The following is a 22,377-nucleotide window of genomic DNA, read 5'->3' on the forward strand; positions in this document are numbered from 1 at the left end:
GTGACAGATAATATCAGAATTGGACAGTAGATTTACCCGAACATGGATACAGATAAGACCATTTAAAGTTAAATATCTGCATCTCAGAGATTTAATAAATTTTCCAGGAAATTTATTCCAAGTGTGTTTTGGCTTAGTCGGTAATCTAGAACAAATGAAACTATCCTCCAAGCATGTTTTATTAAACTAAATTAAGTTGATTCTTAAGGGCAAATCATCCTAGTGTAGGAGTTCCCTATCTGGGGTCCATGGCATAAACAGTTCTGGGAACCACTGTCCTAGTGCGTGTGAGACAGACTGCAGAAGTACGAATCCGGAACAACTGTCAGCTGGAGGACCTCAGCAGGTTGAGCAGCAACCTATTGAATATTGAAAAATCTAGATAGAGTAAATGCAGAAGAATATATCCTATAGTGGAGGAATCTTGGACCAGAGGGTACAGCCTCAGAATACAAAATGTCGCTTTAGAAAAGTGATGATGAGGAAGTTATTTAGCCAGAGAGTGGTGAATTCATTGCCACAGATGGCTGTGGAGGCCGAATTATTGGGGATATTTATAGCAGAGGTTGATTGGTTCTTGATTAGTCAGGGTGTCAAACATTATGTAGCGAAGACAGGAGAATGGGGTTGAGTGGGAAAATAAATCAGCCATGGTGGAGCAGACAATAGGTTGAGTGACATAATTCTGCTACAAAAAAAATCCTCAATTCCATTCTTCCCACAAATGCTTGCTCAACCTGCTGAGTTTCTCCAGCAGATTCAAGTCAAGTCACTTTTATTGTCATTTTGACCGTAACTGCTGGTACAGTACATAGTAAAAATGAGACGATGTTTTTCAGGACCATGGTGTTACATGACACTACAAAAACTAGACTGAACTACATAAAAAAAACAACACAGAGAAAGCTATGCTAGACTACAGACCTACACAGGACTGCGTAAAGTGCACAAAAACAGTGCAGGCATTACAATAAATAATAAACAGGACAATAGGGCAGTAAGGTGTCAGTCCAGGCTCTGGGTATTGAGGAGTCTGATAGCTTGGGGGAAGAAACTGTTACATAGTCTGGTGGTGAGAGCCTGAATGACTGACAAAGGAATAAAGGACCACCAGGTTTAGGAACAGTTATTACCCCTAAAACATCAGGCTCTTGAAATAGAGGGAATAATTTCATCTAATTTTGGTCAGCCCATCACTGAACTGTTCCCACACCCTATAGACATACAGTACTTTCAGGGACTCTTCGTCTCACGTTCCTAATATTTATTGCTTATTTATTATTTATTCTTTCATTTTGTTGTCTTTTGCACATTGGTTGTCTATTCATCCTGCTGGGTGCAGTCTTTGATTGCTTCTACTGTGTTTCTTGTATTTTCTGTGAATGCTTGGAAGAAAATGAATCTCAGGGTTGTATATGGCGATGTGTATATGTTTTGTTAATAGTTATTTTGAATTTTGAATTTTGGCTCCTTAGCACACAGTTTTCAAAGCCAGGCTGCAAATTCACAGTCAGCGGTCCTGACACATCATTTTGGATAATCTTTAACACGTTGCTTTACCAAGATCACATGAAAACATCAGCTAAACCACAATAATCTCTTATATCCTCATTTAGCCAACTTTACGGATTAAAAGGGAAAGAACAGGAAGATTTTTAACACAAGAGATTCTGCAGATGCTGGAAATCCAAATTAACATTCCCAAAATGCTGAAGGAACTCAGCAGATCAGGCAGCATCTATAGAGAGGAATAAATGATCAATGTATCAGGTTGAGGCCCTTCATCAGAAGATTTTACATTTCTCACTCGTTTGAAGCATAATGTAGCTAACTTCACATAGTATATCTTCTTTGCCACTACGGGTCTCTACTTCAGACAAGCAAGCAGGAATTATGTGTTGAAGTGGCAGATACTATCAGTATTAAGGTAATTAGTCAGCAGATCCCTGGCACGAACAATACTAACACTGAAAATACATTTGTTTCCTGATTTTAAAAAATTCTTTAGAGATACAGCGCGGAATAATCGCTTCCAGCCCTGCAAGCTGCTCTGCCAGCAACCCACTGGCTTAAGCCAAGCCTAATCATGAGACAATTTAAAATGACCAATTATTCTACCAACAAGTATGTCTTTGGGCTGTGGGAGGGAACTGGAGGACCCACCCATTCCATGGAGAAGACATACAAACTCCTTACAGAGGGCGCTGGGACTGAACTCCGAACTCTGACACCCTGAGCTATGATAGTGTCGCACTAACTGCTACACTACTGTGGTGCCAAGGTAAAGGATGTCGATCCCCACACAATATACTCACTGTTCTCTGAGGCGGCTCTATAGTGCAGAAGAGTAATAAACAGCCAAGACCCTTCGGCAGGACTAAAAAGCAAGGGGGCTAAAGCCAGAATAAGGTGGAGGAAAGGGGAGGAGTACAAAGTGGCAGATGATAGATGAGTGGGAAGTTGGGTGGGTGAGAGATAAAGTAAAAGGTTGGGAGGGGATAGGTGGAAAAGGTAGATAACCCTGGCAGACTAACAGGTGAAGTGTTGCCTCACCTGGGAGCAATACTGAATGGTGGTGAGGGAGGAGGTGTAGGGACAAGTATAGTGCTTGTCCCGCTTGCAGGGAGGGAGAAAAGGTGAGTGGACTAAGGAGTCACATAGATAGCATTCCCTAGGGAAAGCAGGGAGCGGAAGGGGAAGGGAAAGTTGTGCTCAACAGTAGATGTTGGATTGTACAGAGGATGATATGCTGGATGCAGAGATTCGGGGGCTTTGTTTTTGTAGGGTTAGGAAACTGGGCTCAGTACTCTACCCATCTCAGACAGACTAGCTTGCTAATAACTCACATATCCTTTGTTCCTGAACAGTGCAAGATCTTCCGGTCAGATCTGATAGAAGGGAAAAGACTGTGGTCGGGTCGAGTTTGGGGACAAGTTTTAATTTGTAGAATTTGATTGAAAAAATAGGGGAAGAGAATGTACAGGCAGAGAAAAGAACATGGCAGTGGGATTAGTTGGAAGCGTCTTCCAAAAAGACAGCACAGAAATAATGGCCTAAATAGCCCAATCAGTCACCTTAGGTACTGTACAGATAGGTACCTAGTATCACTTTCTGTATGCACAACCAGTTAATGTATATAAGCTAATAGAAGCATCATAGAGTTATAGAACACTACAGCACAGAAACAGGCCCTTCCACCCATCGAGTTTCTGTTGTACTGTTAATCTGCCTAGCCCATTGACCTCCACCTAGACCACAGCCTTCTATAACCTACTTTGATGTTTCAAACTTCTCTTAAATGTTTAAATTGAACCTGCATCTACCATTTCCACTGGATGTATTTAATCCTGCACATTTATATTTACACAACACATACAAAATGCCGGAGGAACTCAGCAGATCAGGCAGCATCTATGGAAAAGAGTGAACGTTTTGGGCCGAGACCCTTCATCAGGACAGGAGAAAAAAGGTGAGGACTCAGAGTAAGAAGATGGGGCAGGTGAGGAAGAAGTACAAGGTCATAGGTGATAGGTGAAACGGGAGGGGGAGGGGGGAAGTAAAGAGCTCAATTGGTGACAGAGATAAAGGGCTGGGGAAGGGGTAATCTGATAGGAGAGGACAAAAGATCGGGGCCCAGCAATCCCTGATTGGATGGCACGATACTGTAGTGGTTAACACAATGCTTTACCGTGCAGGCGACCCAGGTTCACTTCCTGCTGCTGCCTGTAAGGAGTTTGTACGTTCTTCCCGTGACCGTGTGGGGTTTCCTCCTGCGGTCCAGGGACGTGCTGGTTGAAGGGTTGACTGGTCATTGTGAGTCACTGATTAGGCTGGGATTAAATCAGGGGATTGCTGGGTGGCGTGGGTACACCATGCTGTACCTCATTAAATTAAATTGAAAGGTGAACAAGGTTCGAGAAATTGACGTCCGTGCCATCAGGTTGGAGGCTACCCAGACGGAATATCAGGTGTTGCTCCTCCAATCTCAGTGTAGCATCATTGCGGCAGTAGTGGTTTCTTGATCATCTGGTAAATGCCCTCCCCCACTCCCACCTTCTCTATCACCATTCCCCATTTTGATTTCCCTCTTTCACCTCATCTCCTTCTCGTGCTCCTTCTTCTACCCTTTCTTCCATCCTCTTCGATCAAAGTCCCCCTTCTCTAGCCCTTTATCTCTTTCACCATGTCGACTTTCCAGCTCTTTACTTCACCCCTTCCCCCTCCCAGTTTCACCTATCACCTACGACCTTGTACTGCTTCCTCCCCTCCACCCACCTTCTTACTTCTCATCTTCTTTCTCCAGTCCTGATGAAGGGTCTCGGCTGAGTTCCTCCACCACTTTGTGTGTCGCTTGGATTTCCAGCATCTACAGATTTTCTTTTACTTATATCTATTGTTTTTTTATGTTTTTAATGTTCTTTCTATTTTTAATTACAACAATGGGTGCATGCTATAACACCATTAATGAATCTCCTGAAACTTGGACATCACCACTGCTGCATTCAATGTCTCTACTTCTAGGCTTTGTCTGTGTTTCCCTGTCACCATGTCAGAACAATCCACATCCCTATTTACTCCTTACTAGTCTTCGCTCGTCTTTCCCCAACAACACATCCCGAATCTGCGCAAATGTCTTAAGAAAGTAGAGGCTTCACACAATAAAAGTTCTCCAAGGATCTAGTATTTAAATACTTTATTTGCAACACACAGACATTTAGATACTACAACAGTAGATCATTTTACATCATGGAAACAAATTCATTTGAAATGCTCCCTCTAAATAATAATACAGAATATATTCAGATATTTCTTAACATTAATAAATGTAATATAAATATCAATAATTTATTAGGCACAACGTATCTATTATATTATATAAAATCAAAGGCAAATAAGCTATTTTCTTTAAAGAACAAAAAGTCAAAAATGTTTAGGCAAAATTGTACTGCACTTTTTTCTTCAAGTTTGATCAGGGTAATTTAAATCTCGGTCACACCACATTTTCCAAACCAGAAAATTGTTCAATTGTTCTATGTAGAAGAGTGCATTTTACTAAAAGATAATTAAGTGGCCACTTATTTTGACTTGTTAATGCCAATATCTAATCAGCCAATCATGTGGCAGCAACTCAATGCATAAAGGCATGCAGAGATGGTCAAGAGGTTCAATTGTTGTTTAGAATGAGGAAGAAGTGTGGTCGAAGTGACTTCCACTTTTGAATGATTGCTGGTGCCAGGACAGGGTGGATTGTGCAGCTCAGAAACTTCTGTTCTCCTGGAACTTTCACGCACAAGTCTCTAGTTTACAGAGAATGGCGTGAAAATAGAAAAAAGACATTTATTGAGCATTGGTTATGTAGGCAAATAGACTTTATTAATGAGAGAGGCCAGAGGAGAATGGCCAGACTGGCTCAAGCTGACAGGAAGGTGACAGTAACTCAAATAACTGCATGTTAGAACAGTTATAAAGAGAAGGTATAAGTGCTTTGGATAATTAAGTGAACGTACAGTGAATTCCAGTTAATTGGGCCATTGGATAATCAGGGCAGCATTTATTTGAGACAACTCTTAAAGAAGAAGATCTAAGTAGAGAAAATAGCTGAGATTCTCTTCATTTATTTGGGACACTATGCTGCTTAATTGGGGCAAGAGACCGTTGTCAAAGAGTTTCTAACTAGCATCAGACGCATCTACTTGTGTGCCCATTAAGACACTACACTGTGCTTTGAGTCAACAGTTTTTAAAATAGCATCCGTCTTGTGTGCTTGCATTCAAATAGCAGTGATATTTGTCACTGATATTTGGTGAGAAACAAGCAGTAAGACAATTCAGAATTGTTTTGCTCACTGTGGTTTCAGGCATTCAGGCTTGGAGATGTCAGAAAGGGTCAGGAGTTTTAACAAAATGACTTCACTACTTCAATGAATTAGGAACGACAATTATCTTGAATGCAATAATGAAAGTGAAAATTTGGAGGATGCAATCATTGATAATATAAGAATTGTAAGAATTGTCTATGTACGCTAGGCACTCATTTTGTTCATTTAACATCAATCAAAAGAACACACCAATGTACACTGGATGAATTCTTTCATTGATAACTATTAGGAATAAATAGAGTTTTATAGTACTGTAGTAATATTGGTAGTGTTCTAATTTATTCTGTATTTAATTTCGTACTACTGTTCTTTTCTTGCTTGGTTTCACGGCTAACTGGAAAAGAAGAATTTTAGAGTTGTATACTTTGATAATAAATGAACCTTTGCTTTAAAAATATAATTTGTTACTCCAGTTAAATGGTAGTTTATCTTTTTAAACTATTTCCATGAAAGATCAGCTAATTGTGGCATTTGCTTAATTGGGTCAAAATGTACTGGTTCTCATGTATCCCAATTAACTGGAATCCACTGTATTTAAAATTGGGAAATATGACTTGGGAAGAGAATTAAAATTGTGAATTAACACCAAGTCATTCTAGCCTACAGAAGAATTGACCATTTTGACAGAAACACACAGCGTGTAAATGCAGGAAGCAAGCTATTGTTGGTGATGCTGAGGTCATTCGCTCTTTGGAGTACATGACTCCATTCTGATTACCACAATATGGTAATTTACCAAAAACAGCCACACTTGCAACTGCCTGAGGTTTGGAGCCAAGTTAAGTTGCAGTTAAAAGAAAGATTAGCTTTATTTGAACACATGTAAATCAAATATTGAAACATACAGTGAAATGTACCATTTGCATCAACAACCAACAGTCTGAGGATGTGCTGGGGGCAGCTCACAAGTATCAACATAACATACCCAGAGCTTACTACCTCTAACCTGTACGTCTTTGGAATTAGTGAGGAAAACCTCATGGTGACGGAGAGAACATACAAACTTCTTTCAGACAGCAGAGGGAAATAAACTGGTGATCGCTGGTGCTGTAAAGAGTTTTGCTCTAACCACTACACTACCAAACCACTCATTCCAGTTGCAGAGAGATGAGGTGAAGATTTATTTCTCAAGCCATTGTCAGTCTTTGTAGCCTTCTTCCTCAAAGGGTTTGGGTAAGACTGAGGTATAGAGGTACTTGACAGGAAAGAGGTGAAAGGTCACCAGCAGTATCCTAAATCAAGTTAAGATCAGATTTCGCCATGATGTTATATAGACTTAGCACAATTTTGGGTTGAGTGGCTTACAATCTGAATATGGCTTACAATCTGAATATGGCTTACCATCTGAATATGAATACTTGGTGTTCAGCTGTTTGACAGGACAATACTTCCCCCCATGTTCCTGTTCACAACATACACTCAGAGGCTATTTTATTAGGTACATCTGCTCAGAAACGTGATCTAATTTCACCGTGGAATGATTGTGCCAGATGGGGTGGTTTGAGAATCTCAGGAACTGATGATTTCCTAGGATTTTCACACACAACAGTCTCTACAGTTTACAGAGAGTGGTGAAAAAAAAACAATAAAAAACATCCAATGAGTGGCAGGGTCTGTGTATTAATGAGAGGGGTCAGAGAAGAATGGCCAGGCTGGTTCAAACTGACAGAAATGCAACAGTAACTCAAATAACCTCATGCTACAACAATGGTGTGCAAAAGAGCATCTCTGAATGTACAACACGTCGAACCTTGAAGTGGTCACTGAGTATGGATTAACACTGGGTTCCCTACAAAAGCGCCAAATCTTAGAGAATTAGGAATTATCATGCTGAAAGAAGTGGACTGCTTTTTTCTTGAAAAATATTTTAAGATATTTTTTCCTAATGCAATATATAAACAATTGCATAGAAAATGTGATGTGAAGTTGGAGATGTGAATTACCCAAAGTCCTACGTGTGCAACAATAATTTAAGAGGTAGGTTACACACACAGGCAATGAAGGCAGTAGGCTCTGTAAACATGATTGTATTTCTTTATAATAATCCATTTGATAATCGTTTTCAACTGGTGACTAGCAGAAACATTCAGAGCTTGAGTCAAGATGAATCAGTCTTACTCAAACCTGAAGTCCATTACACCTAAATGCTAACTGTTTCTTTCTCCATGGATACCCACCAGCTCATTGCATATTTCCAGAATTTTCTGTTTTTATTCAAACTTTTTGCTTTGAGCATTATTCATGCCAAAGAAATCAGAAACAATAAAGAAACCAGATATGCATTAGCACCAAGGTAGTGTACATCCATTGAAATGGTCTTAAATTCATAATGACCAATGCCTGCTTTAAAAATAGTTCATAAAAATTCACCCAAGCCTGTTAACTTCCAACTTACACATTAGGATCTTAAGCCTGTTTCTATTTATTTATTTAGAGATACATTGTAGATGTATCACCTCCAGCCCAATGAGTTGTGCTGCCCAGCAACCCTCAATTTCACCTGAGCCTCTAATCACAGGACAATTTACAGTGACCAATTAACCTAGTAACTGGTATGTCTTTGGAATTTGGAGGAAACCGGAGCACCCGGAGGAAACCCGTGCACACATGGGAAGAATGCACAAGCTTTCTTACAGAGTTTAATGGAATTATTTATTTAATTTATTGATTGATGCACAGTGTGGAGTAGGCCTTTCTGGACTTTTGAGCCACGCCACCCAGCAAACTTCCGATTTAAACCTCACCTAATCACAGAACAATTTACAACAACCAGTTAACCTACCAACCCATACATCTTTGGACAGTGTGAAGAAACTGAAGCACCCAGAGCAAACTCACGCAGTCAATGGGAGAACATACAAACTCCTTACAGGCAGCAGCGGGAATTGAACCTGGGTTGGCTGTACAGTAAAACGTTGTGCTAACCACTCACTAACGTACTGCCCTAATTGAACTCCAAAGTCCAGCGCTGAGCTAGAATAATGCTGCACTAACCCCTACGTGCCCTGAAGTATTTTTGCAACATAACTTTGGCAACATGATTATCCTCAAAAGACATGTGTAATTATATAATAATTTATGATATTAGTGCAAAATCCAAGATCTATTACTATCCAATGAATGTCTGATGTGCCGCTACCCATTTTAGCTCCTTTACGACCCTGTTATCTTCATTGTAAACAAGAATTTTTTTTGATTTCTTTACAAATGCAAAACAAGTGACCTAAGGGAAGTTAAAATAATTGTAACAATATCATTGAATTATTTCAGTGTTTAATATACATGGAATGCCAGGCACTGCTAGTATGTAGCTTCGTCCATATTATCGTCGCTAGCTGCATAGTCATCTCCATCTTCAAAGTATGATGCAATATAATCATTTTCCTAAAAAGCAAAGGCAGTGATTTCAGATTACAAAGAATGTGTACTAATCCCATGCTGTGGTCACTAGAGAGAATACATAGTCTTACAATCAGGCCCATTACTTTACTGTTAACAAATTACATCCGAATAATTGGTTTAAATGAATGCTGGAAATATTGTACCTCTTCAAATTCCTCCTCATTGTACTCTTCATTCTCAGCATTCTCATCTTCTTCTTTCTCCTTCTCTTCAGTTTCTTCATCAGATTTACTTTCTGTGTCTTTCTTCTCTAGATCCTACAAGATCATAAAACATTGAAGAATTAGGCCATTTGGGCCATCAAGTCTGCTCTACCATTCCATCATGGCTGATTTACTATCCCTCTCAATCCCATTCACCTGACTTCTCATTATAACCTTTGACACTCTGACTAATCAAGAATCTATCAACCTCCACTTTAAATATACTCAATGACTTGGCCACTACAGCTGTCTGTGGCAATGAATTCCACAAATTCACCACCCTCTGGCTAAAGAAATTCCTCTTCATCTCTGTTCTAAATGGACATCCCTCTATTCTGAGCTGTGCCCTCTGGTCTTAAATTTCCCCATTATAGGAAACACTCTCTCCACATCTACTCTATCTAGGCCTTCCAATATTCAATAGGTTTCAAGAAGATCCTCCCCATTCTTCTAAATTCCAGTGACTACAGGCCCAGAGCCATCAAACCTTATACGTTAACCCTTTCATTACCACAATAATTCTAGTGAATCTCCTGACTCTCTCCAGAGCCAGCACATCCTTTCTTAGATAAGGGGCCCGAAACTGCTCACAATACTCTAAGGTGTGGTCTGACCAATGCCTTATGAAGTCTCAGCATTACATCCCTGCTTCCAAATTCTAGTCCTCTTGAAATGAATGCTAACATTCCATTTGATTTTATTATTATTGACTCAACCTGCAAGTTAACCTTTTCAATCAAAGAAAACTCTACCTATGTTACTATGCAAGGAATTGTTTGCCTCCTTAAATTTAATGACAGCTAGAAATTTTAAAATCCAACAAAGTGTCTAGGCACAGCTCAAAACGCATCTATCAACTCGCAGTGGAAAGGGTGAGCAGCTTCTAGTTCCTGGGTGTCAACATCTTCGAGGATCTATCCTGGGCCCAACATATTGATGCAATTACTACGACAACAGCTATATATTTCACTAGAAGTTTCGGGCAAAGACTCTAGCAAATTACTATGGTTGTACCATGGAGAGTATTCTGATTGGTTGTAAATACCGGTACACAGAATTGGACGAAGTGTCAGACGGTTGTAAACACAGCCAGCTCCATCACGGCACTAAACTCTCCACCATCGAGGATAGCTTCAAAAGACAAAGCCTCAAGAAGGGGCATTCATCATGAAGGGCCCTCTCCTTTTCATTACTAGCATCAACTAGGTGGTACAGGAGCCCAAAGATGTACTCAACATTTTATCAACAGCTTCTTTTCCTCTGCCATCAGATTTCTGAACAGTCTGTGAACCTGTAAACACCGCTGCACTATTATGCTCTCTTTTTGCATTTTTAAATATATTCTTAATGTAATGCATTAATTCAAAGTAAATTTATTATCTAAGTTATATGTCACCATTTACAATCCTGAGATACTTTTTTTTTGCAGGCAATCACTGTAAATACAAGAAACATGATAGAATCAATGAAAGACCGCACCCAAAAGAACAACCAACCAATGTGTGAAAGATAAAGTATTCAAATACAAACAAATAAATATTGAGAACATGAGATGGAGAATCCTTGAAAGTGCATCTATACTGTATTTGACTGCTTTTATGCATTGCACAGTACAGCAGCTGCAAAACAAATTTCATGACAGATCTCAATAATAGTAATAAACCTGATTCTGATTCTGAAAAGTAATGTCAGCAGAACATTGAAAACTTTATACATAGAACGGTACAATACAGGAACAGGCTGTTTGGCCAACAATGTTGTGCTGAACCAGCTTAAAAGTAAAATTTAAGAACCCCAAAAACTGAATCAGAATCCCTCTGATCTACACAATGTCCATATCCAGGCACCCACAAGTCAAGAGTAAAAAAAAACTTAATCATCACATCCCCTCTCACCTCCGGTATTAGACATTTTTACCCTGGGAAACAGATACTCCCTGTCTACTCTATCTATGCCTCCCATAATCCTATAAACCTCTAATCAGATCTCCCCTCAGCCCCTGACAGTCCAAAGAAAACAACCCAAGCTTGTTTAGCCTGTCACGATAGCGCATGCCCTCGAAACCAGGCAGCCTCCTGGTTAACCACACCCCTACCCCCCCCCCCCCACCCCGGGCTCTTTCGAGTAGACATTGAGTAGACAGGCTACAGACAATAGTGAAGACGGTCAAGGTTCAGAGAACAAAGATAATTCATTTACTCAGTAAAGGCAGCTCTAGGTTCTATTGAGCTCTAGTGCTAAATTACATACTTCACACAGATCAGTCTGAAGCATCAATAGAGTCTTTAAACTGTTACTTATCACATCAACTATTGTTTATTGAAAACGTCCTGACTGCTAAACAAAATCTAGTGCTGATGATTTTCTCAACGAATACAACAGATCATTCATGGAAGAGACAATAGCAAATGTGACCAGTGTTTAATGACTCGGAGGAGGCAGGGAATGCCGGAAAATACTATGAAAGGAATGTGGACGCTTTTTTTGCAGTCGTGACCAGGAGCCGTCTGCTGATAAAAAGGGATGGAACAAATTGTGGAAAGGACGTGGGAAAAGCAAACAGTTCACAGTCTGCTGTAGAACAAATGAAGGAAAATAGTGGTTCATATTTTGCAAAGCAAGAAAGGGACAGGGTTTTAAATTAAAAACCTGAACCTTAATTTGAATAAGAATCAATATCACTGACATACGTCTTGAAATTTGTTGTTCTATGGCAGCAGTGTGTAAAATAATGTAAATAAGAAATGTTTAAAAAATATTAAATATGTTGTGTAACCCCCTCCACAAAAATAGTGAGGTAGTGTTTATGGGTTTATAAACCGTTCAGAAATCTGTTGGCAGAGGGGGAAGAAGCTGTTGCCAAAACATTGAGTGTGGGTCTTCAGGCTTCTGTACCTCCTCCTATATGGTAGTAATGAGACCAGGGCATGTCCTGGCTGATGGGGTCCTTAATGATGGATGCTGCCATTTTAAAGATATCCTTGATGCTCAGGTTGCTAGTGCCCGTGATGGAGCTGATTGAGGTTGCAAATTTCTGCAGATTTTTCTGATCCTGTGCAGCGTGCCCCCCCCCCCCCCACACATACATATCAGACGGTGATGCAATCGGCTAGAGTACTTTCCATGGTTCAGTACATCCAAGAACAACTAGACTATTTCTGAAACGACAGTACAAGGACATTTATAAACTGCTAGAGAAAAAAATGTAACCAACTTAATAAATGGAGCTTTATCAAATTTATGGAGCACTAAATAGCCTTACTTTAAAAATTACTAAATTGCAAATGTTCAAACATTGCAATTACTTAATTAGAGTAGATTTGAATTTGTAAGGCATTTAAAACAACACTGTGGTCTCAACTTGGATAGTTATAAGAAATGTAACGTGGTGTGGACTGAGAGCTCCAGAGATTAGAATGATTTTGTGCAACAGGTTTTCTTCCAGGAAACAAAACACCGATCCCAGGCTCTCCCAGTGCCCGGCAGTCTACACTGTAAGGCTCTAAAGGAGGTGATGCAGACATTTTGGATGCATTATTGATTATTTTCTGAAATTTCCCTAATTCTAGAGCAGACCTTAAAGATTGGAAGGAAACAAATGTAAACAGCTTCCTAAGAAAATGAGGAGAGTAAATAGGGAATGAGGGACTAATTAGTGTGATACCTCTCATTTGCAGATTGTTCAAACTCTGGCTACAAATGGAATAACACACTTAAATCCGGGAGGAACTCAGCAGGTCAGGCAGTACCTATGGAAATGAATAACCAGTCGACATTTTGGGCTGAGATCCTTCATCAGGACTGGAAAGGAAGGAGATAGAAGGCAGAATAAGAGGATTGGGGAAGGGGAAGGAAAACATGGTAGAAGATGATAGGTGTAGCCAGGTGGGTGGGGGAAAAGTAAGAAGCTGGCTGGTAATAAGTGGAAAAGGTATAGGGCTGGAGAAGGAATCTGATATGGGAGAGTGGACCATGGGGCACCCGGGGGAAGTCTAGGCAGGCTAAAAATGGAAGAACATTATGACTGAGTAAAGCCAACATGATTTTATGGAAAGAGGAAAATCCTTGAAAACTTTTAAACTGTTTATTAATGGATACAATTCAAAATAATGTGCAAAATAAGGGCTCTTGTCAACAGATAGAAATAGAAATATGGAATAAATGGGTTAGTTTGAGATGGATGGGTTATTTTAGTGGAGTGTTACAAGGATCATTTCTGGGCTTTGACTATTTGATCATTTCTCGATATTGTTAAAGGGTGAAGGTCAGAAATTACCATATTCACATTTATATTCTCTTTGGGCAGATAATCATACCAGCACCTGGAGTACTAGTCAAGTAACAAGTCACTTTGATCCAGTGACACCGGCCAACAAGAATGAAACTACATATTACCAAACTCTGGTTCAGGCCAGGCCCTGCTATCAGCCTATCTTATCCACTGCATTTTAACTAACTTAGTTTTCCTAACAGCTTGCTAGATCAAAGGCTTCCATAAATAACGTAACCTCTTCTCTCAGTGCACTCTGATGGGAGTGGGACAAAGTCCGTAAGCAGGGTGGCTGAGTTCCTTGATGATATTGCTGGCCTTTCTCAGGTATCTTTCTGTATAAATATATCCTTGATGGTGGGAGGCTGGTGCGGTGATGTGCTGAGATGTTTTAACCGCCTGTCATAGAGGCCTCCTCTCCAAATGCAAGGCAGTCAGATCAAACAAATCTGACCCAAGGAACCAAAACAAAAACGTTACAACAGGCCTAGTTAAGAAAATGGGTTTTAACATTTGTATTAAACAAGAAAGAAACTTTTTTTTAAAGACAATTCCAGACCTTCATATCTCAGCAGTCAATGGTGCCAGAGGGGAAATTTAAAATGCACTAAATATAGGAATGTAGCAATCAGAGCGGATAAAGTACAAATACAAAAATCACTTTTAACTTTATTTCTGAACTGTCTAGGCCAAGGCTTAGAATGCTTCAGATAATTGCAAAATGCCAAAATCAAGATGTAAAAATTATAAAGCAGAGCGACACTCACCTGCAGTTTTTGGATTACATCCTCATTAGATTTGTCAACCACAACTTCAGGACTCTTCGTTATGGACACTGTGGGTACATTTGTGACAGTTCCTGCAAAAAGAAAATATAGTCCAGAAAGTAATAATTAGAAGCCTGTTCCACTAATATTTTTTAAAAAGTTACCCAATAGCATGAAGGCCAGTGATGCTTCACTACCAGATGAACTTAACGCCTTCTATGCCCGCTTTGAAAGGAAGAACACAACTACAGCTGTGAAGATCCCTGCTGCATCTGATAACCCTGTGATCTCCGTCTCAAAGGCTGATGTTAGGCTGTCTTTAAAGAGAGTGAACCCTCGCAAGGCAGAATGTCCCAATGAAAACCTATGTCAACCAACTAGCAGGAGAATTCAAGGACATTTTCAACCTCTCACTGCAATGGGTGGAAGTTCCCACTCGCTTCAAAAAGGCAACAATTATACCAGTGCCAAAGAAGAATAACGTGGGCTGCCTTAATGACTATCACCCGGTAGCACTCACATCGACAGTGATGAAATGCTTTGAGGGGTTAGTCATGACTAGACTGAACTCCTGCCTCAGCAATGACCTGGATCCATTGCAGTTTGCCTATCGCCACAATAGATCAACGGCAGATGCAATCTCAATGGCTCTTCACATGGCTTTAGACCACCTGGAAACACAAACACCTACGTCAGGATGCTGTTCATCAATATAGTTCAGCATTTAATACCATCATTCCGACAATCCTGATTGAGAAATTGCAGAACCTGGGCCTCTGTACCTCCCTCTGCAACTGGATCCTTGACTTCCTAACCAGAAGACCACAATCTGTGTGGATTGGTGATAACATCTCCTCCTCGCTGACGATCAACACTGGCGCACCTCGGGGTGTGTGCTTAGCCCATTGCTCTACTCTCTATATACACGTGACTGTGTGGCTAGGCATAGCTCAAATACTATCCATAAATTTGCTGACGATACAACCATTGTTGGTAGAATCTCAGGTGGTGGTGAGATATAGGAGTGAGTACAGGAGTGAGATATACCAACTAGTGGAGTGGTGCCACAGCAACAACCTGGCACTCAACTTCAGTAAGACGAAAGAGCTGATTGTGGACTTCAGGAAGGGTAAGACAAAGGAACACATTCCAATCCCTATAGAGGGATCAGAAGTGGAGAGAGTGAGCAGTTTCAAGTTCCTGGGTGTCAAGATCTGAGGATCTAACCTGGTCCCAACATATCAATGTAGTTATAAAGAAGGCAAGACAGTGGCTATACTTTATTAGGAGTTTGAAGAGATTTGGCATGTCAACAAATACACTCAAAAACTTCTATAGTTGTACCGTGGAGAGCATTCTGACAGGCTGCATCACTGTCTGGTATGGAGGGGCTACTGCACAGGATGGAAAGAAGCTGCAGAAGTTTGTAAATCTAATTAACCTCCATCTTGGGTACCAGCCTACAAAGTACCCAGGACATCTTCAAGGAGCAGCGTCTCAGAAAGGCGGTGTCCATTATTAAGGACCCCCAGCACCCAGGGCATGCCCTTTTCTCACTGTTACTATCAGGTAGGAGGGTACAGAAGCCTGAAGGCACACACTCAGTGATTCAGGAACAGCTTCTTCCCCTCTGCCATCCGATTCCTAAATGGACATTGAATCTTTGGACACTGCCTCACTTAAAAAAAATATAGTACAGTATTTCTGTTTTTGCACATTTTAAAAAATCTATTCAATATACGGAACTGATTTATGTACTTATTATTTTTTATTTTACTTTTTTTTTCTCTGCTAGCTTATGTATTGCATTGAACTGCTGCTGCTAAGTTAACAAATATCATGTCACGTGCTGGTGATAACAGACCTGACTGATTAAGACGATAGGCACAGCAATTTACTTTATTTATGTTTTATTTCATTTTAAAATCTTTTTATTAATTATTATTGAAGATAAAAAATACATTAAGTCTGTGCTGCCTTTAGGGCAGTTATTTAGTTTATAATATTTTCGCTTAGTAATTTGTTAGCATTTTTTAGTTAAAGTTAGGATTGTTTAAGTCAATTTATTTGTCTGTAATATATTGCGGCTGCGATGACGTCACATCCGGGTTTGCCGCATCTTGTGGGAAAATACCGGTTTGGGATAAACGCAAGGGTGGGGGTCGCTCACATGTGGCGCCACAGCGCTGGTTAAGTTTTCTCTACGCACCAAAGACACAGTGAAAGCAACGCTGTAAGTCATTAGATAATCGATATGTTGAGTTAAAATGTTAACGCCGATTCTGTTAAAAGTAACGACGGTCGATAAGGTTTATGTTTTCGTTAGTTAAAGAGTCGGGATAGTTTGTATTGAAGTGTATTTAAAGCAGCCAATGGAGCAGCTAGATTCTGACTGTATGCTGCACTTTAATGTAATGTAGTTATTGTAGTTTTACCTTTGCAAGTATTCACAATGTAAATGTGATATTTAGAAGGAAACAAACACTGTACCAATCTTATATTGTTTTATCAACAGTTTTCACCATACGTTAATGTGAAGAGTGAACAGTAAATGGTTAATCTTACTGCGACCTTGTTTTCATTGACTCCGGTTTACCTCGACGTTTAATTCGGGTCCGTTACACCCGAGCGAGAACGTTACAAAGTCAATATGTCATTATGTACAATAAATTAAATTAGCAGATAACTGATTAACAAACTAAGCAACATATCAATAATAATAAGAAAAAAATAAAGTGTTAAGAATTTTTTTTTGAAAAAGGTAAAAAAACGAATCTCTACTAACTAACTAAAAAAACCCTACTAACTGAAAAAAAACAAAAAGAAAACCATTGGGTTTAGAGATGCAGTGCAGAGTCGGCCCTTCGGGCCTTCGAGCTAAACCACCCCAGCAACTCCTGACAATCCCGATTTAACCAGAATCTGATCAAGGGATAAGTCACAATGGCCAATACAGACACAGCACGTCTTTGGATGAGGGAGCAAACTAGAGCACCCGGAGAAAACACTCACATTCAACAGGGAGGATGTACAAAGACTCCCAGGGATTGAAATCCAAACTCCCAATGCCCCAAGCTGTAATAGAGTCACAGTAACCCTAACAGTTCTAGTTTCAGTAGAATGTTAAACACTTTTGTGGAAGCTTAGCTAAAAAAATCAAAATCAGCAATATGTACACACCAAACCTAAGATTAGAGAACACTTACTTGCTTTTTTTGGCGTTTTAATTCTTGGCTTTAGCTCCCTCGGAAGTCTTCTCCAATCTGTAAATTTACATATAAATTAACAGACGTCAGCAAAAACCACATAAGAAGTGATGGTCAAGCTCTAAAGTTTTAGTCTAAATTTGCTAAGTGGGACTGTGTCCATACATTTCTCAATGGAGGGTGGTGTCAGATACTAGCACAACATAAATGATACTCTCCTATGTAAAACACTACCAAGGACTGGGAAAACGATTAGTATTTCTTTCCAAAGTGCTGAAAATGTAATGATCTGTGTTAGATCTAGACCTAGGCCACAAAGCCAATCAAACAGTCTTTTCTGGAGGGAGATGGAAGCTTCAGGTGTTTCCATAGCAGACTGGGGATCTTATAGAAACATTCAAAATTTTGAAAGGGATAGATAAAATAGGAAAGTTGTTTCCATTGGTAGGTGAGACTAGAACTAGGGGACATTGCCTCAAGATTCAGGGGAGAAGATTTAGGATGGAGATGATTCACTGAATATATTTAAGATACAGATACACAGATTTTTACGTAATAGGAGAATTAAGGGTTATGGGGAAAAGGCAGGTAGATGGAGCTGAGTTTACGGACAGATCAGCTATGATCTTACTGAATGGCGGGGCAGGCTCAATGGGCCGGATGGCCTGCTCCTGTTCCTATTTCTTATGTTCATATAGAGATGAGAAGAGACAAGGATGGAAACAGTCTGTTTTATAAACATTAAAGATAAGCTCTATTTGTCATGTGTACATCGAAACATCAGAACAGACAGTGCAATGCGTTATTTGTGTCACTGGCCAGCACAGCCCGAAGATTGTGCTGGGGCAGCCACAAGAGTTGCCATGTTTCCAGTGTCAACATGGCATCTCCAAAACGCACTGACCCAAACCTGCAGTGAATGTGGGAGGAAACCTGTGCATTCCACAGGAGGATGTACAGACCCCTCATCGAGGACATTAGAATTGAACTCCGACACCCGAGCTGTAATGGTGTCACGTTAACTGCTATGCTATTTAATAGCCATATGAATGCTTTTGCACTTTTGTAATAAAGTAATACAGATGAATACTAACATAATCACAAGAGATTCTGCAGATTTTAGAAATCCTGAGTAACACACACAACATGCTGGAGGAACTCAATAAGTCAGACAGCATCTATAGAAGAGAATAAACAGTTGATCCTTCAGTCCAAACCCTTCATTAGGGCTGGAAAGGAAGGAGGCAGAAGCCAAGATAAGAAGGTGGAAGAAGGGGAAGGATTACAAACTGTCAAGTGATAGGTGAGAGCAGGTGAAAGGGAAGGAGGCTGGGTGGGGGAGGGGATGAAATAAGAAACTGGGAGGTGATAGGTGGAAAAGAAGAAGGAATCTGATAGGAGAGGAGAGTGGACCATGAGAGATAGGGAAGCAGGAGGGGCACCAGAGGGAAGTAATGGACAGGTGAGAAGGGAAGGGATGAGAGGGAAATTAGAATGGGAAATGGAAAAAGAGGAGGAGGTGGGAGAAATTACCAAAAGCTAGAGAAAACACATGATTAGTCAGGTTCTATAATAGTAATGGATGGAGTTATGCCAGTATAAATAAAGTGTATCCAAAACATATTGAGTATTTTAGACATTCGTGTAAATCAACAGATCACTTTGGGGTAGACTGAGCCTATCAATATTCATTAACAAATTAATCTCTACTTACCTGGTGTCCATTTCTTGGCGCCATTCTTTTCCGTATACTTCTGAGTATACCTTTCAATATCTATATTGAAGAAATATCTTTCAAAACTGCATTTCACAATTTTTCAAAGCTGCTTCACAACAATATAGTACAGTGGAATCATTTATGGTCATAATCAGCTTTTAGTAGTGATTGTTTAAGAAATGATTACATCTTCATCCTGTATTACATTACTCATGCTGGAATATGAAATTAAAAATATACAAAATCAACCTTCAATGCTGTCAAAATATTATAGCAATACATCATTGAGGACCCTGTTGGATTAGACAGTTTAATTATTATTTTCTTTGCAGTTTAACAATTACCTGCTGATATTTTATGTAATTACTTTTATACAAGTAACTGCTTATTATGCTTCCTAGTGGTGACAATTTGTATAAGCAAGTTCAATGTGTCCCCTGATGGTTATATTGCTATAGCTCTGGTATGATTCTGAAAAGCTTCTTTGCTCTGCATTATTTGAATAAGAGCTATAATAAAATCAAATAATTATTTGATTCGTTATCTCTTAGCTACAAATTTGAATGTAATTTTCCAATTTGATGGGTGTAAAAGAGCTGCTTATGCTGGGCACCATCTTTTTAGCATTTTAATCTTAGTTCTTTTGTCTCTCCATTCACTTAGTAGACCTCCTTCTCTACCCATTTTGATTTCCCTTTGTTCTGTTAATGCTTAATAAAACAATCATGAAGCAACAAGTTTTATGCCTCTTTCCTGAAAGAACCTTGGATTTAAACATCAAAATCCAACCACTCTCATCACCGAGGACGTGCCCTCTTCTCATTACTACCATCAGGGAGGAGGCACAGGAGCCTGAAGACACACACTCAATGTTTTAGAAACAGCTTCTTCCCCTCCACCATCAGATTTTAGAATGGGCCATGAACACTATCTCATTATGCCTTTTCTGCATTATTTAATTTTTTTTTGTTGTCACTTATGCCTACCCTGTAATGCTGCCGCAAAACAACAACTTCACTCTACACATCAGTGATAATAAACCTGATTCTGATTCTGATTTTGGAGTGTCAACTTACTTTTACTTGCCAACCATAATGGTAATGAAATGAAAACACAAAACCAGAAAAAATCAGCTTTACTTGTCACATCAACATCAACATACAGTGAAATGAATCATTTACACCAAATCACCGAGGATCAGCCCAAGTGTCCCCATGATTCTAGCACCAACATTGCATTTCCACAACTTACTAATGGTAAACTGAACGTCTTTGGACTGTGGGAGGAAACCAGAGCACTGAGGGGAAAGCCACGTGGTCACAGGGAGATCGTACAAACCCCTTACAGAGAGTGACGGGAGTTGAGCCTCTATCTTACAGCATTACACTACTGTGATGTATGGAGCTACAAACCAGTTACTGGACTGATGCAGTTACAATTCATATTCATTTATTTATCACAGGTATATCAAAATATAGTGAAATGCATCATTTCCTCTAACAACCAACACAAACTAACGATGTGATGGGGGCAGCCCAAGAGTGTCACCACACTTTCCAGCACCAACACAGCATGCCATATGTTCAGCAGAACAACACAGAACACAAGAACAATGACAAGAAGCGCATATTGTATTTATATATTTAGAGGTACAATGCATTACAGGTCCTTCTGGTCCGACGAGCTGCCCTGCCCAGCACCCCATCGATTTAACCCTAGACCAATCACAGGTCAATTTCCAGTGAACAATTAACCTACTAACTGGAGCACCTTTGGACTGTGGGAGGAAACAGGAGCACCCGGAGAAAACCCACAGTTCACAGGGAGAACGTACAAACTCTTTGTGTTGGACTGCAAACTCCAAAATGCTGTAATAGCGTCACACTAACAGCTCTGATTCTGTCAAAAAATACTACAGTGGTGGTGGTTGTCCATCACATCCGAGTTTTTAAAGTGGAGAAGTTCCACCCTCTGGACCTCGGAAGTCTGGGTCCAGTGGTCCCACACTGCAGTCTTCCTTGGTTACAATGGACGACCGTGACGTCTTCTGTGCCTCGTCACGCACTTCGCTCTCCACTGAGCGTTGCGGAACTGCCTTCCCGATGATTGATCTCATCCACCTGGGGCACGGGACTCTCCAGCTATCGTCGCCCGGTTTAGCCGGCCTGTCAAAGAGGTGTACCGCGGGTGTGGCTGCTGTCACACACAAACTGATATTTGGAGCCACAGGCGAGAGTCGAGTGTCTGTGGGGACCAATGGTGAGAAAGCTGCCTCAGATTGGACACTACAAGCCCCTTCACCAGGGGTGTTACCTCTCCTGGACACCATGTACTCCCCATGACAATGATAGAGGGCCTTGGTCACCCCCTGCAGTAATCTGAGATCAGATTGTCAGAAATTCTGCCAGCCTAGCATCTGGCTAACGCATTAGATGGGAAAGTGAGCAGAGGCCTAGAGAACAATTTGGGTGTGAAGCCACAGTTCCTGAGTGTGGCCAAGACTGGGTCTGGATTGTGAACCATGTGTGAGACCAATTCATGGCTGGGATTTAGATCAGAGAGAATCAGAAATCCAAGTATTGCCAGGCTACACAAGAACTTGTATACCGTTCATACAGATAAAATTATTACACAATGCATTGAGATAGAACAAGGCAAAACAATGACGATGCAGGATAAATGTACTGGCACCACAGTGTAGCGGTTACCACAACACTATTACAGCTCAGAGCATCACAGTTCAGAGCTCTATCTCAGTGATTCTGTAAGGAGTTTGTATATTGTCCCCGTGGAACGTGTGGATTTCCTTCAGATGCTCTGGATTCCTCCCACTGTCCAAAGACATACCAGTTAGTAGGATAATTGGTCATTTAAAATTGTCCTCTGATTAGAGGCTAGGGTTAAATTGGGGGTTACGGGGCGGTGCAACTTGAA

At 40.3% G+C, this 22,377-nt stretch overlaps 1 protein-coding gene across 4 annotated transcripts in view; it reads right to left on the reverse strand.

The window, feature by feature from the left end:
* Positions 1-9,008: 9,008 nt before the first annotated feature.
* The window catches only part of polr3g (polymerase (RNA) III (DNA directed) polypeptide G), a 43,083-nt gene continuing 29,714 nt past the window's right edge, over positions 9,009-22,377 (reverse strand). For all 4 annotated transcript variants that reach the window (XM_073066751.1, XM_073066760.1, XM_073066769.1 and 1 more), the window contains exons 3-7: positions 19,441-19,500; positions 17,727-17,783; positions 14,521-14,612; positions 9,424-9,537; positions 9,009-9,262 (exon numbers count right to left, since the gene is read on the reverse strand). In XM_073066751.1, the coding sequence (XP_072922852.1) occupies positions 9,179-9,262; positions 9,424-9,537; positions 14,521-14,612; positions 17,727-17,783; positions 19,441-19,500 (407 nt within the window). In that variant the 3' untranslated portion in view covers positions 9,009-9,178. The remainder of the gene's footprint in view (positions 9,263-9,423; positions 9,538-14,520; positions 14,613-17,726; positions 17,784-19,440; positions 19,501-22,377) is intronic.

This window comes from Hemitrygon akajei, chromosome 2 (genome assembly GCF_048418815.1).
Source record: "Hemitrygon akajei chromosome 2, sHemAka1.3, whole genome shotgun sequence".
Classification (NCBI taxonomy): domain Eukaryota; kingdom Metazoa; phylum Chordata; class Chondrichthyes; order Myliobatiformes; family Dasyatidae; genus Hemitrygon; species Hemitrygon akajei.